Source organism: Aspergillus clavatus, genomic scaffold, assembly GCF_000002715.2.
Source record: "Aspergillus clavatus NRRL 1 1099423829750 genomic scaffold, whole genome shotgun sequence".
NCBI classification, from domain to species: Eukaryota; Fungi; Ascomycota; class Eurotiomycetes; order Eurotiales; family Aspergillaceae; genus Aspergillus; species Aspergillus clavatus.
Window position 1 is genome coordinate 351,248 of NW_001517110.1, and position 18,997 is coordinate 370,244.

An 18,997-nucleotide genomic window follows, 5' to 3' on the forward strand; every position below is an offset into this window, starting at 1 on the left:
CGATATATCTCTGTCAGTGCCCTTAGCTGCACGCTCTGCTGGTAATTGGATTGTGATTGACATTACCATTACTACCTGATCAAGAAACGCATCTCGCCTTACACAACTAATAATAGGCATGATCATACTCGACGGACACGATCCCACAACTGTTCCAAGTCGCCGCCCATGCGTCTCTCTGCTTCCTTCTCCATGGCCTGTCGCGAGGGTAGTGTGCGCTTGGAGATGGCCGCCTGGGATTCTTCACGAGCCATTTCGACTGTGGAGATAGATAGAACATGGATCAGCAACACTACCATATATAGCTAATCGGTTGGCTGACAAGCAGATCTCGAGGAAGAACATACCGTGAACGTAAACAGCCGCTCTCTTTCCACTGAACATGGCATGTGGCACATTGGTGCTGTTGTCACTGTTGGCATCGCCGACAGCAAACACACCCGGCAGACTAGTCCGCATGCCATTGATATTCGTGGCGATCTTGCCGCTTTGCATCTCCAGTCCTAGGTCATGGGGGATGCTTGAGCGCTGCTCCGAAGGGAAGTTGGTGATGAACGCACTGCGCTCGACCGAGGCGCCGCTCGCCATGTTAACTTTGAAGATATCGAACTGGCAGTCCTCGTCGTCGCGGTTCGCTGGGGCCGCGCCATCCTGCAGACGCTCAAACGAGGCGATGGAGCCGTTGTCAATCCGGATGTTGTACGCCTGCAGCTGTTTCTCCCAGCTGGGATACTTCGCCGTCACCTTAGCCTCGTTCTCGGGCGTCTGGGTGCCGTTGACGAAGGCGATGATATCCGTGTTGAGCGTGTAGACTTCCAGCACGGCGCCGACGACTTCGGGTAGCGGGCCCAGGATGCCAAAGGGCTGGTCGCGGTGCTCCCAGCCGTCGCACCAGGGACACCAGTACACGCCCATGCCCCAGGCTTCTTCCAGGCCCGGTGTGTCGGGCAGGATATCCTTCATGCCAGTGCCGAGGATGAGCTTGCGGGCGGTATAGGAGGCGCCGGCCACCGAGGCGCTGAAGTAGGTGCTGTTGCTGTGTTCATCGGTGACAATGGTGACGGTGTCGACTTTCTTGTCGATGAAGGTGGTTTGGTTGTAGTGAGAGATTTGCTCTCGGGCGAGGCCGCGGAATGCGCTGGGGACGGCTCCTGGGGGAAGTAGTTGTGTTAGCTTCTCTTTAAAGAGGTGTGCGGGCATGATGAAGAGGGAATATACCGTCGTTGCCTATCACATCGTGCATGTTCCTGGTGGGACCATTGCGGTACTCGCCCGAATCAAACAGGACGTTCTTGCGTCGGATCCGCGACAGACCACTGGCGACACTGAGGCCTGCAGGGCCTCCTCCGATGACCATCACCTCATACTCAGTCCGGGGAATGGACGCCGCTAGAGCAACAGTGAGAGAGGAAAATACGGTATATAGTAGAGAGTTGGGAGCCATCCTAACTGCGTGGCGGTGACGGGGTGACGAGAGAATGGAAAGAGCGTCGCACCACAGAGACTGAGTCCATACGGGCACAGTGGCGGGTTAAATAGGCAGCAGAGAAGACCTGTAATATGAGCACATGGGTACCGAGTGGAACGGGGCTATCAGTTAGGATTGGAATTGAGATTCGAGGATGTCCCATGTCGGTCCCCATCCATCATTGCAGCCAAGGAAAGAACCTCAGCTGAGCCGGTTGGTTAGAGGCTGGATCGACATCCCTCGCATCTCACGCAGTATAGACCGATGGTTGCAACTCATATCCAAGAGGTATGAAGTGTTTTTCGTATTGCATTGTTTGTATTCTGTGTGATAGATCTGTTGTGTTGGAGTAAGCTTGTGCTATCAAACTGCAACCAGAGGAAGTCAAAGTATAGGAGAGCACTTGGGATCAGTGGCACATACATTGTTCATCTTACGACAACCAGATTGTTCAGTATACCCATTTCCAATTTCTCAATCCTGATGCAGCGAAGAGGGATGCATCTTCGTGCTACATTTTCGTCATTGTGCAGAATGCATGCAGCTGGCCAGAGGGAGCTGCCGTCCTGGATACGGAATCAGCCGTCATTTTCGTTAGACCTGAAGAAGCATATCATCAAGCCGGACGCTGACAATGACATGGACTAGAGAGTCGGGTTATCGACAGATGCAGTAGTCTAGATAGTTTACATGCTTCGATGTCCTCGACTTGCTCTGTGGGTTCGTGCCTCCCTAATGTTCAGGCTGGTCAGCTGAGCTAACAGTCAATAATTTCATGCCGGGCTATGCACAATACCCAGTAGTCTCTGGTTATATTGCTTCCATAGTCGTGGATGCTTGTTGAATAGTGGTTTCTGAGTAGTGTGTTAAGAAGGATATATGTAGGTAAGTCGGTGTAGATCAGCCGTCGAAAGCCGATATATAAAAGCAAGAAAAGCACACTATCAATTCGCAGACAGACTTCACACCATTACAATAAAACACTCCTTATAATCATCCACAAGCTTGTACAAGAGGAATGGTGTGATTATTTTGATTTATCAATATATACAAGAAGATTCTGCGGGAGCTCCCAAGCTCATCGACTCATTACACGCAGGAACTAACCTGGCGAGGACCAAACGTCTCAGAACCAGCCATATGGTCGATAGTTCAACGACCGACGAACACGAGACGCAGTCTTCCCCAATGCTTCGACAACATCATCAAGAAAGCCCTTGTTACCGTACGCCTGCGTGACGTCCCACATCATAACGCCGCCAAAGCTACCAAACTTCTTGCTGTACTCGATAATCGGCCCCAGGTCCTTGGAGGACACATAACCCGACCCCGCCGCCCCGGTGTTCGCAGGCACACCGAGGAAGACCTTGGCCTGCTTATTCTGCGAGACCGTCTTGGCCCAGTTATCCCAGGTGTCGAAATTGAAGTTGTTTTGCTGGCTGGCCCCGGCCTCAAAAGAGTTCAAGCCGCACCAGTTGTTATAGAACTGGACGAAGATGGCATCAATTGAAACCGGGCCGTTCAGGATATCCTTATCCGCTGCATCCGGATACGGGCATTGCGGTGCAGCTGTCAAGAAATATTGTCTGCTGTGGTCGGCATCCATGAGCTCGCGAAGCCGGCTCGCGAAGGGAGCCATGTTGGTGACGGCGGCCTCGAAATCGAAGTCGAATCCGTCTACGGTGGCATTCCCGAACGGCCGACGGGCCGTCGAGTTGATAGAAGGGGGCCCGAATGTCTGCCAGACAAGCTCTGCGCCGGCCTTTGCAGTAGAGTCGGAGTTGAAGCCTCCTTCGCTGTATGTTGCTCCGCCGATGGACAGAAGTACCGTCTTGCCTTTCTTCTGGCAGGTTGCGATATCCTCCCTGTTGGAGGTATTAGCCACGCTACCCCATAGAACGGGAAGAGATAGAAGCTTCTACCCAATTTGAGGACATTTCTTCAGATTCGTGTCTTTGAAAGTCGTGCAGTTATCGTTTGCATTGGAGAAGTCGATCTCAGGAACGCCAGCTTCGCCGTTGATTTTCGTGAGAAACGCAAGTTCAAGTATCTAATGGTCAATAAGCCAAGTTATTCTGCTTGACTTGAGATGCTCTTACGTCTATTTTAGGATCTGGCGTAGCTGTTTAGCAAGAGTTGATATGCACACATGGAGATCTTGACTCACCATCACAGTAATATGAGAGACGCTGTTGTGCTAAATTCCCAGTCCCCCGAAAGGAATTCTGACCTACCACGAATCAGAATTGTCTATCAATAGTGAAGGATGTCTGACTTACCCCAGTATACAGCGACATTCGAAGGCGACGAAAGATCGAGTTTGGCATAGACTCCTCCCAGAGAAGCAGCAGTCGCGGCGACGGCGAGGAGACGTTTCAAAGACATAACAAGAGAATGAGAGAATGTGATGGGCAAAATCGCCTGATGAAAAGAGCGATAAGGAGAAATCCCTCAAGATCAAACGAGCGTGGACGATTTGCCAAAGGACAGGACAGGGCGAATGAACCACCCCAGGATGTAGATGCCGACTTGCCAATTTGATCGAAAGAGACAATCAAACTACAAGCATCGAATGGGCGATTTGAAATTGAGATCCAGACTATCTTATAGCTCATGGTCATGCATATTGTCGCTTGAACAGGATCTCTGCTTGATCTGCAACACATTCCTCCCCATAGCAGAAACTCCAGGCCGAGGAAAGTGTCATGTTGCCAACCCGCTCAAACAACATGCCTCATTCGACCCAGAAAGCATGTTTCTGCAGCTCCAGAGTATGTGATTGGCAGGAAACAAGGGTCGTGGCATTCCGGAGGCGTTGTCTGGGGGTTGATGCTGCCCGAGGAATGCCGGACGTGCAGCATCAGGATCGGAACTGAAGATGAAAAGGAGAGGGCACAACGGGTGCTGACGACGCTACATCTGAAGGGTGTACTAAATCCGCAGTGCTGTACTGTTTAAGCAGGATGCGCAGCCTGGTGAATTGAGTAGGACCGAAAGCCTCCTTTGGATGTGTAGAATTTTGCGTATCACGACTATCCTTATGCCTCGGACAAATTACCTTTTAAGGAAACGGAGGGCGTGGTTGCTTTGTTTCTTATAATATAATGATTTGAGAAACGAAAAGCTTCATAATGAGCCATTCAGTCACTGCAAAGTGCAAGTCATAGTGCGATGAATTGTCACCTCTGTCACCTTTGTATCTATACTTTATCCTCTAGCGGTCCGGCCACCTACAAGAAACATATTTACAATCACAACCCACACGACACCAGCACGGGACGCTCACCGGGAGATTCCAATCACCCTCTCCGAGACTTCATCATTCGACATCTTGCTGTCGATGACCCCCGCAACCTTGAGAACATCCGCAACGCCATCTACTACCTTCCGGTCTACGCCCCGCGTGCTGCTGGTGAACCTGACATCCTTCAGCCACTCCTTGGCATCGTCTTCGACATAGGTGCAACCCAGCTCCCCCGTACCCAGGAGCCTGACGACCTGGTCATGGTCCGTCTGGAACGCCTTGATTCCCTGGTCTAGGAGATCAAACAACTGATGCAGTCTCTCGTCGCTCTCCGGGTTCGGGAAGACCGACGTAGACGCGACGATGAGCCAGGACGGCCACGGGGTGAAGATCTCTCCGATCTTCTTGAGTGGTGGGTGAGGCTTGTCTGCTGTCGCGTGGAAGTATGGCTTTGTGGTGAAGTGCTCCCACATGAAGAACTCCGCTGTGGGCGTGGGTGCTTGCTCGGGGTGCTTGGAATCGAATCCTGTCACTCCGTTCCGCAGGGCCTGAAACGGACCCAGCGGAACAGGTGTCAGGGAGTCGGATCCCCAGCCTTGCTGCTGGGCCAGAACGAAGGACATGATGTGCGAGCCGCTGTTACCGTGTCAGCTCGACCATCTGGGCCATCCATGGCTGGTGGATGTAAAACTAACCTTCCAAGACGACTGACACCCACTCTCTTACCCTTCAGCTCTGCAACGGTATGAAGCTCCTCCCTCTCGCGCCCGGTAACAATGGCCCATCGCAGCGGCGTGTCGACCCAATGGCCGACCACCTTATATCCACCTGACGCAGCATCGTTCTGAGCCTGCTGCTTACCAGCTAAGCCAGCAACCCACCCCTCTGTCAATCCAATGGCGACATCAATCTCCTTCTCGCGGAGCGATGTGATCATATGACCCGTTCCGGAGGGGAACGGGATCAAGGAGATCTTGAAGGGAAGAGAGGCTGCGGCTGGAGAGCGAAGCGCAAGGTGGAGAGGGGCGAGGTAGTGTTCTATACATTCGTCAGATATTGAAGCAGTCAGATACCATATTGCTTCGTATCTCCAGCAGTACGGACCATCCTCCAAGGTAGACGAGGTCCGTTCTTTTATTTAATGGAATCATTGGAGCCCATTACGTCAAGTACAAGAAGGTTCAAGATGAACAATGAGAGACTGCATGCATACCTGGAACATAGCCAATTCGGATGGAAGCCATGGCTGCTTGCTGGTCTGTTTTCAAACAATAGGCGAGCCCGCAAAGAGTAGTCGTAGCGATAGTGAGGGTTCTTTTTATTTGACCCGCGAGACTTCTAGCAAAGGGGAGGACAAGCTTTTTCTAGGTACATGGCGGGGTAACCGTGGGGGGTCAATTTTGGCGCCGATTATTTTGGATCACGCAATCGTGAGGGACAGCGATGGATTCCGCCGGATTTGACTGAGTCTGACAGATTCGAACATAGAAGGACAGGTAATTGAAATGAAGGTATTGCGGAAATCGTGCTTTCTTTCTTCTATTCATTAGTCTACATGTCTGTGGTGTCGACCTCGTGTCCAGGTCAGGTCCGTATTAAGTATAGAGCGCGTTCTAGTATCTACAATGCATCAAACTCTCATGAACGAATCAAACAGCCGTTATCATAACTCAGGTCATCCGTATGTCTTTCTCCTCAGTTCCCCAACCGGCGTTCTGAGGCCGAGGGGTGCTCGCAGCGGGGAATGATGGCCGCGAATACATCCAGAACTGCAACCCCAAGTAGAGGTCGCAGACGCACTGGAACAGAGCACACAGTTTGAAGGACCAGGGAATCTCTTCTGCGCTGGTGAAGAAGTAGCTCAGTTTCATCATGTCACCCAGAATCCAAGCCGCCACGACCGACAGTCGGAATCCCGTGCAAGAACGAGATCGATGGTTCGCGATGATCTGTGGGATAGGAAGGGTGGCCTCGACGGCGAGACCGGCATATCCAAGCAGGTTCACGTAAAATTCCGAGTAAGCAATGGGCGGCAGAAGGATCTGGACCACGGAGAGTCCCGCGATGAAGTAGGCCAAACACATCCAGTAACTATGCGCACCCCAAACCCATTAGTACCATAATAGATCGGCAAATCACGCCCAGGTGGAGGACATACGGCTTTGCGGACTTCCATTGCCAGAAGTCGTATGGTCTGACGAGCCCCTTCTCCTCAAGATTGCTGAACGGAACATGTTCCACGCTATTCTTCACTCCCGGCGACGGCCGGTTATCCAGGGCAACCTTGAGAAGGATGATTTGCACTCCAACCGTGATCACCGCCTGTATAAGAAGCGAAAGCGAGTAGTAATGTCCGAACCAATAGAATACTCTAACGATCGGATTGTTAACATCATGGTGTATCGGGCAGAGAGAGATGCCGAGGTCTCTTACTTGAGGATCGATGCGACAAGCATAATCAGGGGGATGTCGAGGGAGAAGCCTGTAGAATTCCTGGACCGGTGTATGCTGAGGATCTGATCCGCGTAGGACGTCACGGGGGAGGTAACGAGACTATATGGCACACATGTCCCGCAGTTAGCATTCCGATGCCTTCAAAAACCAATTGCTTGTCTGCTCTTCCGCCTGGGGAGAACCGGGGTAGATGGTAGGGATGCACCGTACAAGATCGGAGCCGCATATTGCAGGACCAACGATATGAGATACATAACCCCAATCAATTGAAACTTTTGAGGAGACTTGGAAGGACAAAAAAAAAGGTGAAGAATGCCGGCCGTTTTCTGAATGGTCGTTTATGCTCTTCCGCCGCGAGATTGGATGTGTGATTGGAAGTCGCGGATCCCCTGGAAAGGTCGCAATTCAAACAATGGCTCGAGGCGATTTCAATCCGAAAGACGAGTGGAGGGCCAAAAAGAAACAGAAATGAGCTTGAATCCAGTCAACTCAAGAAGATCTCATAGCACAATCAGGCTAGTCAGCTATAGGAAAGGGCGATAACTGATGGGATGGGTTTGACTGGGGACCGAAGCCAAGCACTGCCAATAACTTCCTGCCTTAGGCTCTCAGCTGAATGCGGCTTGTTTTTACCGTATCGGCGCTTGTCTATATGCGGGCTAGTGTGTTATCTATTGGTGCCTGGAAATGCAGGCAACCAGGAACCAGATTATCGGACACTACATACCTGTCCAGTACTTGGCTCATAGGTTTAAAACCGGAAACAACAACAACAACAACAAGAGTACCATACACATTGAACTCCCTCTAGTTACGACAAATCATGTATATATACCTCGGATCCAGGGCTGTCTAGAACTCGATCTTCCAAGTCTTTCCAATGCCAACGTTGGGCTTCTTCACCACAGCATACGCCGCCTGGCCAGCTTGCCCAGCATGATACTCCAGCAGAGAAGTAGTGGCCACCTTGGCACCGTCCTCAATGACGGTCACACTACTCCTCGCTTGCCATTCCTTGGGAGCGTCGACAACCACTACCTTTTCAACACGGACATTTGCCATCTTCTTCAGATAGTCGGCTGTCTTGGGGCCCTTCGATCCGATGTCCTCGGACGAGAGAGAGGATTTTCCAAAGTGGAAGCGGCGATGGATGTACCCACCCTGCTGGTAATTGAAGGTCTCGCCGTCATCAACGTACAGGCTACCCTCGGCCTCTCCGTTCTTATCCAGGACAATCACGAGCGTATACGGATCCCACTTCATCAGGCCGCTGCTGCGGCGTGCCCGGTCCTTGCGAGGAATGATATGACCACCTTGCATCAACAAAGGCACCTTTTCGATAGGTGCTGGCACTGTATGTCTCTTACCAGCTCCCTGGTAAATCGTGAAATCATAGTAGTCGTAGTACTTCTCATCGTCGGCGATATAAATGTCGACACTAGTGGTGCCCTCCGCAACCGCAGGCTTCGTCAGCAAACCAGTAGATCCGAGATACAACTGGTCATCAATGGCAAATCCCTGCTCATCCGCTGGATGGACATAGTACTGTGGTCGGACAATAGGCATTCCGTTGACCGAAGCTTCGTGGAATGCAGTGTACCATGCGGGGAGGAGCTGATACCTCAGACGAATAGCCTGGGAGATGATAGACCGGTATGGTTCAGCGATCAAGTAAGGCTCTCGTCTGCGGGTGTCAATGTGCGCATGTGCACGGAAGAACGGATACCAGATACCAGCTTGGTACCACCGGGTTAAAAGCTCTTTGCTTGGATTATTAAAAAATCCGCCAACGTCGGCTCCTGCAAAAGGATACCCGGCAATGCCGTTGTTTAGCACCATAGGAAGGGATGCGCCCAGGTGTTCCCAGGTAGCTTGGTTGTCTCCAGTCCACATGGCAGAGGTCCGTTGAGCACCAGAGAAGAAAGACCGGGTCAGGACAAAAGGACGACGAACCTCGCCCTTCTTCCGCTCCAACAGAGCATTGTAAGTCGCATTCACCAACGTCAGACCGTTGAGGTTATGGACGTCACGATGCTCCCAGTTGCCATGGTGCAGGTTGTCCTTGGGCATAGTCGTCTCCGGTCCATTGAAAACGGACGGCTCATTCATATCGTTCCAGATAAAGACGTTTGCAAGCGTGCCCTTGAACTTATCGTATTTGAACAGGCCAGTCCACCATTTGATCGCTTCAGGATTGAAGCAGTCGATCCAGTGTGACGAGCCGGGCCAACACCAGCCTTCGTAAATCTCGCCATCCTTGTTCTTGGTCGCCAGACCTTTGTTCCTCAACTCATCGGAGATGGGGTATTTCTCCTTATTCTTGATGTGTGGGTCAATGATCACCACGAGCTTGCGCTCGGAATCATCCAGCTGCTCTTCCATGCCCTTAGGATCGGGGAAGGTAAGAGTATCCCAAGTGAAATACTGCCTGTCATCCGTATACTCAATGTCGAGCCAAATCACGTCATACGGAATTTGATACTTGTCAAACTTGCGATCCACCTCCTTGACATCTTCATCGGTAACGTAATTCCACCGACACTGATGATATGCAATTGCAAACTGTTGGGGCAGTTGCGTGTAGCCGGTAAGTTCACCATAGGTCTTGCTGATTTCTTGTGGAGTTGGACCCAGGAAAACGAACAGGTCAATACGTCCCGACTCAGAGAACCAATGAGTCTGTGTGTCTACCTTGGACCTGACACCAAGAGAAAGGGGGTTAGATGATGATTTGGATTTGACAATATCCACCCATGTCTCCGCAGCATTGAGCCAAAAGACTCCCACCGTGGAATCCTTGCGGTGCGCCTGCATGAACGGGATGGCGCCATACAGTGTCATGGGGCTGTTCAGCTCGTATTCGAAGACGTCGGAATTGTACATGCGATAAGGATCCTCATGGTTTCCATCACCGCCCCTTCAAGTCCACGTTAGCTGGGATTCTAACTCATAGCTGAGACAATATGAACTTACCGTGTTTCCTTCAGAGACATAGAGTCCGCATGCTCTGGAATACCGAACACAAAGTTGTAGTCAGGGAAAGTGATATCCAAGCCGACGCTTTCTGGGCCTCTGGGTTTCGAATCGGTGTTTCCACCAAAGGTTTCCTCCCACCAGGTACTTTCGTCCACCTTGGTCTCAACACCTTCTTCAGCTTCGACCTTCGGCCGCCAATGTTCCATGTTCAGGAAACCTTTGTGGTTCAGTTGAACGTGGGTCTGACCGTCGCGCTGGAAGTCCACGCTGAAAGGAGAATGGCGAATGATTGCCTGATATTTGTTGTCTGGGCCGTACAAAACCTTGGTGAAGCCAGCTTCGACATCGGGATCTACCACTGCGGTGGTGCTTGATTCCAGGCCACCGACCAGCGCCCATTTTTCTGCTTCATTATATCTTTCCTTGCGCGCCTGACTGTTGTGACGGACTTGAATCTCGCCCTTCAATCGTTTCTCCTCATCAACAACAATTCGGGCGGCCCCAGACTCAAGGAAGGAGATCGCAAGCGGCAACTTGACTTTCTCCTCGGCGGATATCGACTTGAGAATCGTACCTTGCAATTGGCCATCTTTGAATTGGATTGAAGAAGGATCGAGGTCATATGGTGAGCTCCAAGACGAGCCTTGGGCGGAGACGTCATCGGCATATGCTCTGTTCCGAGTACAGAAACCTGATTGAGAACATTTCTTGAAATTCTCATGCTTCACAGTAACTAGAACAGACGGTCAGACACCAGGAAAGGCTAAATAGTCCTCAGTTTCACCTAGCTTACCTCCAGGTACGACAAGGCATCCAAGAAGGATAGCCAGTGAGAGCAATAGCGTCCACTTAGCGGACGAGGGCCTGCTCCTGGCCATGGTTGAGTTGAGAAGCGCAATCAGAGACACTCAACCTCCGAATGTATAGTCGATGTCCAATATAGCCGTGCTGACCTGCATCTATAGGAGCTAAAGGCCAACACCAACTGTCATGCAGATAAGATCAATCGTAGGGACTCCAAGAAGTAGTTCGATGATTCCAGGCTGGCCAGAGTGGCAGATGGGGGCATTCGGGGTAAGCTAACAGCCAATTTGGGTTAGATCAGAACTAGGCCAAGAGGAATTGGGGAGGAGTTGTTGACACCTAAGGCCCTCAGGCCCTCAGGCATCAAGCAATCCACGAGTGCCCCTCCTGCCCCACTCGGCGGCCTTTTGCGGTCCTCCCCTTATAATTTCGCCAACTCACCCGAAGTCGACCTCTTTTTCCTTTTCTCTTAGCTGCTAGCCAACCTCAATCTTCTCTTGTTATCTTCATCTCCCTGAACCAATCCCTCAAAATGTCTAACGAGCAGACGTAAGTCCCTACATATCCTATTTCCCATCTCTATTCTGTGGTCTCTCTCTACGGAAATCCCCTCTTATGCTATGGTGCTGGGCCCTTGTCGCTTCGTGTGAAGCTAACAGATCACAGCTTCATTGCCATCAAGCCCGATGGTGTCCAGGTATGAGCTATATGCCGCTATATCAATGTCCAATGGACAGATCAATGTCGATGGAGCTTGTGTCTGACAATGTGATCTTCTAGCGCGGACTCGTCGGCCCCATCATCTCTCGCTTCGAGAACCGTGGGTTCGTATATTCCAGACTCAATTGCATGCTGTCAAGCTAATTTGTTGCAGCTTCAAGCTCGTTGCCATGAAGCTGGTCTCTCCCCCCAAGTCCCAGCTTGAGCAGCACTACCAGGATCTTTCTGACAAGCCCTTCTTCGCTGGCCTTGTTTCCTGTAGGCCTCCCTTGTCAAAGTCCATGTCCATGGCTTTCAATTGGTAGAAGTACGCTAACAAATGCATCTAGACATGCTCAGCGGCCCCATCTGCGCCATGGTCTGGGAGGGCCGTGATGCCGTCAAGACTGGCCGTAGTAAGTTTCCACCAATTTTAGAATCTCAAATCTTTCATCGCCTTGTACTAATTGCGGAAAAACAGCCATCCTCGGTGCCACCAACCCTCTTGCCTCCGCTCCCGGCACCATCCGTGGTGACTATGCCATTGTAAGAACCCATTCAACCTTGCTTATAAGTATCACTCGCTCACATTACATTAGGACGTCGGCCGCAACGTCTGCCACGGCTCCGACAGCGTTGAGAACGCCAAGAAGGAGATTGCCCTCTGGTTCAAGCCTGAGGAGCTCATCTCCTGGAAGAGCGCCGCCTTCGACTGGATCTACGAGAAGGCTTAAATAACTTCGTCCGAACTATCTTCTGGTGAACTGCACTCTTTTACAGCTGAGGATGTAGGAAGCAGTATATGAAATATAACAGAAAAGACGATACGAGGAATAAAAATATACATATGCTCTTACCAACACTGGCACTGGTAATCGTCTAGTGATACCTCCGAGTAAACCTGGTGATCTTTCAAGAGATCGAGGAAGCCTATACCGCTACTTATTCCTTAATAATGCCTTGGCGCCTTTAGCTATCGGGGAGATGATAACCCTAGCAAACCACGGCGTTGCCCATACACTGGCGGCTATTCGAACGGGCAGTAGAGCTTTTGTGATGGCATAGGCTGTCGCGAATTCCAGTACCAGACGGACCCCTTTTTTCTCCCCGGATCCTACTCGAGATGGCACGGTCGTCTCAGCAGCAGGGATATTCCCGGCGACAGGCCTATCTGCTGTCACGATACCAGCATTGTCCGCATCACCATCATTGATCCAACCTTTCTTTCGCAGCCACCGACCAAATCGTTGTACTCCTTCCTCAAATGCGCTATTGGAGGTAAAGTCTGGCAACCAATTGCCGTAATGGAAAGCGGCGACGAGACCGAAAAGCGGAACAATGGCTGTCAGTTCGTGGAGAATCAAGAAAGATGTGATATGTCTGCCGGGGGCTCCAAGTAACGGAGTGGTATATGACCGTAGAATCATTGGGAGACGGCTGTTGAGACGGCGAAGACGGCGAAGACGGAAACGGGAGTTTCTGGAGACAGATGTAGGAGGTGTCGACAGACCGCGCTTCGTGCAAGTATTGAAGCGGGAAGCTGGGCGAAAGAGCCGAATGAACGCTGGCAGCTGTCGTTTCTCCATGGTCCCAGGTTGTCCTTTTAGTCGTAGTAGACCAAGGTTGGTGTTAGGTTGTGATTCACTTCTCAGAGATCAGGTGATGAAGCATCAGCGGTTGGACTTCAACATGGAGCTTGACATTATTGTTCTCAGCCGAATAACTAGCACAGTTCACGATGGCAGGGCAATCGATGTCTCTGGTGTGGCTGTTCGAATATCGCGATTTCTTCGCCTTAATGATGTTGGAGATGTTATTGTTTGCTATGTTTGCACTCCCACCAGGGCTTGAGGCAGATTGACTCTCCTCGCTGTATGAGAATGAGGCAGATTAATTCTACCTGGTGATTGCCAAGTGTCTAAGCTAGTGTAAATCATTGTACTGATGTGTCCTAGACGAATATTGTGTCTATCTGGCTGAGCATGGTCGGCAACTGTCCATGCTTCCTTATCCGTTGATCGGAGGAAACCTCAAAGTCCGGACCAAGACTTTCTTTCCCGCATTGCGCTCGCTCACATTCTTCTCCATTAACCCCCATTTTTCCCACTGTGTTTCTCACGACAGAGAAGACCTCGGTGTCAAGATGGAGAAGATCACAGACAAGATCGCGGCTTTGCCGCCTGATGCGAATTACTTTTCGCTCGAGTTTTTCCCTCCCAAGACGAAGATGGTGGGGTAACCCCCGCACCCAAGGACTCACTATGACGGCGACCTCAGTTGCTAATCAAGGCGTCGAATTTTCTAGGGTTTTGCCAATCTCCAAGCTCGACTAGAGCGTATGGAACAGGCGCTGCGACCGTTGTTCGTTACCGTCACCTGGGGAGCTGGAGGAAGCACCGCAGCAAGGTCGCTGGAGCTGGCCGAGATCTGCCAGCGCCAGTTGCAGTTGACGACGTGCTTACATTTGACGTGCACCAACATGAGCCGGGCTTTGATTGATGAGGCTCTGGAGGAGGCGAAGGTTCTGGGGATTCGAAACATCCTCGCGCTCCGTGGTGACCCGCCACGCAGCGAAGAATACAATATGCACGGAGAAGATGACAGCAACAAGGATTTCACGTTCGCGGTCGACCTGGTACGATACATTCGCAAGAAGTACGGTGACTATTTCTGTCTGGGTGTTGCCGCATACCCCGAGGGTCACCCGGTCGATTCCTTCCAAGATGTACAGGATCCGGTCAGGGATATACCATATCTAGTTGAGAAGACCCAGGCGGGCGCGGATTTCATCATGACCCAGTTGACGTATGACGTCGAAGCCTACACGAAGTTCGAGAACATGCTACGGAACCATGAGTCTGGTGCTTTCAAGACGATTCCGATTATTCCTGGCTTGATGCCGATTCACAGCTACAAGATCCTGACGAGAGTAACGAAGCTCAGCCATGTCCAGGTCCCTCCCCATATTTTGTCGAAATTAGAAGCAGTGAGACATGATGATGATGCAGTGAAGCGTATTGGCGTGGATGTCATCACCAATCTTGTGGATGGTATCCGGAAGATCCCTAATCCTGGTTTCAGAGGTTTCCATTTCTACACTCTCAACCTCGAAAAGACTGTGTCATTTATCATTGAACGCTGTGGTTTGATACCAGATGATGCGGAAAATTCCGCTGCAGTGGATGAAGATGACTATGCCACCGTTCCCAGTGGTGCTCAGTTGCGCGCTCTCACTCGGCGCAGAGCTTCGTCCGTACACTCACAGGCGCATAATCGTGTCATTGTCGATAAGTTACAAAAGCCCTCAGATGGATCATCAAGAGCTTCGACTACACATGAGGCACTTGCCAACAGCGCCGGAATGCCTGCAATGGCCCCTGATCGCAACACAACCCTGCAGATCTCGGAGGGCCTCGGCGCACTTGGCAGAGAAGCAACATGGGATGACTTCCCTAACGGTCGGTGGGGTGACGCCCGGTCACCTGCATTCGGTGAAATCGATGGATATGGCCCCTCACTCCACGTCTCACCCACGGTCGCTCGGCGCGTTTGGGGCTATCCTGTATCACGAGATGACATCAGCACCCTGTTCCGCCGCCATGTCTCTGGGGAGCTCTACATCGTTCCATGGTCCGAAGGAGGTGCTGAGGAGAATACCAGTGGCCTGAATGCTGAAACAGAGGTCATTCGGCCTGAATTGTTGAAGCTCATCGACGGCAAGGGCTGGTGGACATTGGCCTCCCAGCCCGCCGTCAACGGCGTGCGTAGCGACAATTCTACCTTTGGATGGGGTCCTCCAGGCGAGGGATTTGTCTTCCAAAAGCCATTCGTTGAATTCTTTTGCCCGAGCAAAGACTTTGAGACAGTACTCAAGCCACTCTTCGCAAATCACGGTCACGAGAAGCTCGCCTGGTTCGCAACGAATGCCAAGGGCGAGTTCCAGTCCTCCCTACCTGCCGAAACAGCCGACTCAGACGCTCTCGAGCCGAACCCCGACAATGTCAATGCAGTTACCTGGGGAGTCTTCCGCGGCAAGGAGATCGTCACTCCCACCATCATTGAAGAAGTGAGTTTCAGGGCGTGGGGTGAAGAGGCGTACCGTATCTGGGAGGAATGGCGCCGCATCTACCCCCGTGGATCTGCGACTGAGCGCTTCATTGACGAAACCAAGAACGACGTGTGGCTGGTGTGTGTTGTCGGCCAGGACTTTGGAGCTGGTACCGAGACCGGGTCAGACGAAGAACAGCACGAGACCAAGTGGATGTGGAACGTCCTGATCAACAGCCAGTGATCATCCAGGATGTCATGGCAGCATGAAATGAACAATCCAAAAATAATCGAATCCTTCTCTTTCTGAATTATGTGAAAAGGTATCCATGTGTCATCGGCTTTTTTTGGAGCTACCCGGTTTAATTTATTGTACTTATGTCTGAAATGAACATTGAATGATATAGAAGGAATGCACAGGATTGCTACCAAACACTCCGAATCTAGGAAGACATGTTTAGAGCGCTGCCGCCGAAGGTGAGTTCTACCAAACAAGATATATAGAAATTAGCATGTAGGCGATTAGTAGAACTATAAAATAATCGCAAAGAGCAACAAAACTCCGCGGCGCCAGAAGCCTGTGCTATGCTACTCAACCCAAGTCTTCTTTTCTAAGGTCCTACCAGATCACTTCCTCGGTTCTCCTGAGCCGCACCAAACGATCTGGAACTGCTAAGGTAGATCCTTCTGGGCAAAGCCGTGGGCCTCAAGTCCATCCGCACCCGTGTCAGGCGTGGCGACGGACGATTGCGACTCGGCGAACTTCTCTGCGGCGTCGTCGAGGCGACCATACACGCGCGGGAAGCGTCGGGGTTGGTTGGGTCCAGCCGCGGGGAGCTGGTGGCCACGAAGTCTGCAGAAACAAGGTGTTAGTTCTTATTTCTATTTGGGAATTGGCAGTTTTCTTGAGGATGGAAGATTAGCACGAACCTTGGGCCCTCGCCGGTTCTTTCAGGGAACTCCGGCGCATAGGTTCGGGTGAATGTCTCGATGTCGGCCTCGAAGGTGCCACGCTGGATGCTCTCTCTGATGGCGGCGAAGAAGGTATCCATAGTATGGTGGTTGTGGATCTGGAGTAGGGTCCACGCGAGCATTTCCTTTGCGGACAGGAGGTGGTGGATGTATGCGCGATGATGGTGTGTGCATGTATAGCAGTCGCAGGCCGCCTTCAGGGGACTTGTGTCTGTCTTATGCGAGGAGGACCATAGGTCGAATGCCAATGGTTGGAGTTCTCTCGGGTTCACGTCGGACGCCGCCGTGGGAGAAGCGGACGGGAAAGTGAAATCCAGTGCGATTCCGGCATCCGAAGCAATCCCAACGAAGGGAACAGTGAAGAGATCCCCTCCCAGAGACACTTCACGCAGGATGTCGTGTGGTGTGACTGGGCCGCTGAAAAGAAGACGGGGAAGATTGCCCAAGTTCTCCGGGAGAATCGACAGGGATGCCGACTCGTACAATGCGAGGCCTGAGATGTAGGGACGTAGCTCCTGCTCCAGATCAGACAGATACAGAGACTGTTGGGTGTTCTCCAGCGGCAACACGGGTGCGAAATAAGCCGCTTTCAACCGGGCCTCCTCTGTGATTGTGCCCCCGTAGAGACTTCCTGTCGCATGCGACGTGAATGCATGGGTTCTATCGGCCATCTTCACCCGCCTCTTCAAGCCGGGAGCCTGTCCCTGAGCCAGATCGGCCAATCCCACCACGATATCTGGTCGTAATTTCTGTACCGCCTCCACATACTGGCCGGCTTCTAGTTGCCGGAACCCAACAGACGTCAAGACGGAAATCGAGTTGGGGGTGTTCGTCGAGGGACACACGATCGACGGGATTCTTCGAGGGCCGAGGATGAGCACAAAATCCTCAGGGAGACTGATGAACTTTCGCAGCGCCGACTCGTTCGGCGCGGTGGGAACATTGTATATCGGAGGGGCGCCCTTTCGGTGTGGTCCTGGCTGTCCTTGCTTTTCTATGACTGATCTGAGCCCCGGTGGGCATCGCACACTGTCAGCGCTTGGTTTTCTGTGTGCTGCGATGCTACAAGCACAATGCATAGATCATGTGGGATTAGACCTACAATCCTCTAGACCAATGAAGAGGCTGCCAATGGCAGTCTGCTCGCGCATCACATCATGCGCGACATGAGGGACGGATCCTCGCGACGTGAGCGGAATGTAGTTGGGCGTGGAGATGGCTTTTCTGCCCGCGATGGCCAATTTTCCCAGGCGCGGGGCCAGGATGGGGGCAGCTGCAGGACTCAACAGAGTAAAATGGACCATCTCATCCGTAGACTGCGATGGCATTTCAGAGCAGCTCATGGCGGTTTGACAGGACCCGTGATATTGGTTGATCTTGGGAGCTGGCGATCTGGTGGGGGGAAAGAAATGCGTCTGGAGATAAACGACGATCAGTGGCTTAAAATCCGCCGACAAATAAAGTCGGCATTTCTTTTGTTCTCCGCCGCGTTTCCTTTAGCGCGCCATCAACCATCGCATGTTCGGTCATTACTTGACTCGACGACAACAGTTGTGGCGTTGTGGATTTATCTGCTCAATCACTGGACAAGACGCCAAATGGGAAATATGCAAAAGCGCGGAGCCCTTATTGTAGTGGAAGGGCTGGATCGAGCTGGCAAATCCAGTCAGTGTGAACGCCTTCGCGACTCACTACAAGCATCAGGGTACTCCGTGAAGTATATTCGTTTCCCAGGTATCTAGTCATGTCCGTGTATAAGGATATATGATGCTTTTCTAACCTCCATCCAGATCGTACTACCCCAATCGGCCAGTTGATAAATGGCTATTTACAAGGCCAGTCGCATCTTGACGATCATTCCATCCACCTTTTGTTTTCGGCAAATCGCTGGGAGATCGCGAGAACCATTGAGAATGATATAGCCAATGGCGTCACCGTCATAGTTGACCGGTATTCTTATTCCGGCGCTGTTTACTCGGCTGCAAAGGGCAACCAAAATCTGTCCCTTGAGTGGGCATGGCAACCAGAAATCGGCTTGCCGCAGCCTGATATATGCTTATTTCTTCGTATTTCTCCTGAAGAGGCGGCAAAGCGCGGTGGGTTCGGTATCGAGCGGTATGAGAATGAAAAGATGCAGAGCCGCGTGCGCGAGCTATTCCAAACGCTCTTTAAATTGCAGCTTGGTGATTATATCCACATGGTCGACGCTGGACGAACACTTGATGCGGTGTCGCAGGATATTCTGCAGACAGTAACGGCCTGTCTAGAGACAATTGACGCCACTGCACCTCTGAAGAGACTGGGCCCAATTGCAAACTAGGTCCAATCATGTA

At 51.6% G+C, this 18,997-nt stretch overlaps 10 protein-coding genes across 10 annotated transcripts, besides 1 other annotated feature; 3 read left to right on the plus strand and 7 right to left on the minus strand.

Moving 5' to 3' along the window:
* Positions 1-122: 122 nt before the first annotated feature.
* On the minus strand, positions 123-1,444 carry ACLA_001630 (NAD(P)/FAD-dependent oxidoreductase; the record flags this gene model as incomplete). The annotated part of the gene is made up of 3 exons (XM_001276177.1): positions 123-259; positions 348-1,151; positions 1,219-1,444. 3 exons carry the CDS (start codon positions 1,442-1,444, stop codon positions 123-125), a joined length of 1,167 nt encoding a protein of 388 aa, XP_001276178.1.
* A 1,150-nt stretch (positions 1,445-2,594) lies between these two features.
* ACLA_001640 (glycoside hydrolase family 18 protein) lies at positions 2,595-3,853 on the minus strand (the record flags this gene model as incomplete). Its single annotated transcript, XM_001276178.1, has 5 exons — positions 2,595-3,333; positions 3,391-3,518; positions 3,568-3,590; positions 3,636-3,698; positions 3,748-3,853. The coding sequence occupies 5 exons, from the start codon at positions 3,851-3,853 to the stop codon at positions 2,595-2,597; spliced, it is 1,059 nt and encodes a 352-aa protein (XP_001276179.1).
* An 829-nt stretch (positions 3,854-4,682) lies between these two features.
* Positions 4,683-5,956, minus strand: ACLA_001650 (uncharacterized protein; the record flags this gene model as incomplete). Its single annotated transcript, XM_001276179.1, has 4 exons — positions 4,683-4,698; positions 4,755-5,348; positions 5,408-5,750; positions 5,926-5,956. The coding sequence occupies 4 exons, from the start codon at positions 5,954-5,956 to the stop codon at positions 4,683-4,685; spliced, it is 984 nt and encodes a 327-aa protein (XP_001276180.1).
* A 426-nt stretch (positions 5,957-6,382) lies between these two features.
* ACLA_001660 (PQ-loop repeat-containing protein) lies at positions 6,383-7,392 on the minus strand (the record flags this gene model as incomplete). The annotated part of the gene is made up of 4 exons (XM_001276180.1): positions 6,383-6,803; positions 6,871-7,083; positions 7,146-7,194; positions 7,377-7,392. The coding sequence occupies 4 exons, from the start codon at positions 7,390-7,392 to the stop codon at positions 6,383-6,385; spliced, it is 699 nt and encodes a 232-aa protein (XP_001276181.1).
* Positions 7,393-7,928: 536 nt separating this feature from the next.
* Positions 7,929-7,948: a microsatellite.
* Positions 7,949-8,018: 70 nt separating this feature from the next.
* ACLA_001670 (glucan 1,3-alpha-glucosidase ROT2) lies at positions 8,019-11,020 on the minus strand (the record flags this gene model as incomplete). The annotated part of the gene is made up of 3 exons (XM_001276181.1): positions 8,019-10,083; positions 10,140-10,875; positions 10,936-11,020. The coding sequence occupies 3 exons, from the start codon at positions 11,018-11,020 to the stop codon at positions 8,019-8,021; spliced, it is 2,886 nt and encodes a 961-aa protein (XP_001276182.1).
* Positions 11,021-11,478: 458 nt separating this feature from the next.
* On the plus strand, positions 11,479-12,379 carry ACLA_001680 (nucleoside-diphosphate kinase; the record flags this gene model as incomplete). Its single annotated transcript, XM_001276182.1, has 7 exons — positions 11,479-11,495; positions 11,613-11,643; positions 11,727-11,770; positions 11,821-11,924; positions 11,996-12,061; positions 12,127-12,191; positions 12,245-12,379. 7 exons carry the CDS (start codon positions 11,479-11,481, stop codon positions 12,377-12,379), a joined length of 462 nt encoding a protein of 153 aa, XP_001276183.1.
* A 204-nt stretch (positions 12,380-12,583) lies between these two features.
* On the minus strand, positions 12,584-13,231 carry ACLA_001690 (uncharacterized protein; the record flags this gene model as incomplete). Its single annotated transcript, XM_001276183.1, has 1 exon — positions 12,584-13,231. The coding sequence occupies one exon, from the start codon at positions 13,229-13,231 to the stop codon at positions 12,584-12,586; it is 648 nt and encodes a 215-aa protein (XP_001276184.1).
* A 557-nt stretch (positions 13,232-13,788) lies between these two features.
* On the plus strand, positions 13,789-15,936 carry ACLA_001700 (methylenetetrahydrofolate reductase (NAD(P)H) MET12; the record flags this gene model as incomplete). The annotated part of the gene is made up of 2 exons (XM_001276184.1): positions 13,789-13,875; positions 13,951-15,936. 2 exons carry the CDS (start codon positions 13,789-13,791, stop codon positions 15,934-15,936), a joined length of 2,073 nt encoding a protein of 690 aa, XP_001276185.1.
* A 428-nt stretch (positions 15,937-16,364) lies between these two features.
* Positions 16,365-18,007, minus strand: ACLA_001710 (tRNA-ribosyltransferase family protein; the record flags this gene model as incomplete). The annotated part of the gene is made up of 3 exons (XM_001276185.1): positions 16,365-16,545; positions 16,623-17,669; positions 17,763-18,007. The coding sequence occupies 3 exons, from the start codon at positions 18,005-18,007 to the stop codon at positions 16,365-16,367; spliced, it is 1,473 nt and encodes a 490-aa protein (XP_001276186.1).
* Positions 18,008-18,262: 255 nt separating this feature from the next.
* Positions 18,263-18,984, plus strand: ACLA_001720 (bifunctional thymidylate/uridylate kinase; the record flags this gene model as incomplete). Its single annotated transcript, XM_001276186.1, has 2 exons — positions 18,263-18,398; positions 18,455-18,984. 2 exons carry the CDS (start codon positions 18,263-18,265, stop codon positions 18,982-18,984), a joined length of 666 nt encoding a protein of 221 aa, XP_001276187.1.
* Positions 18,985-18,997: the final 13 nt, after the last annotated feature.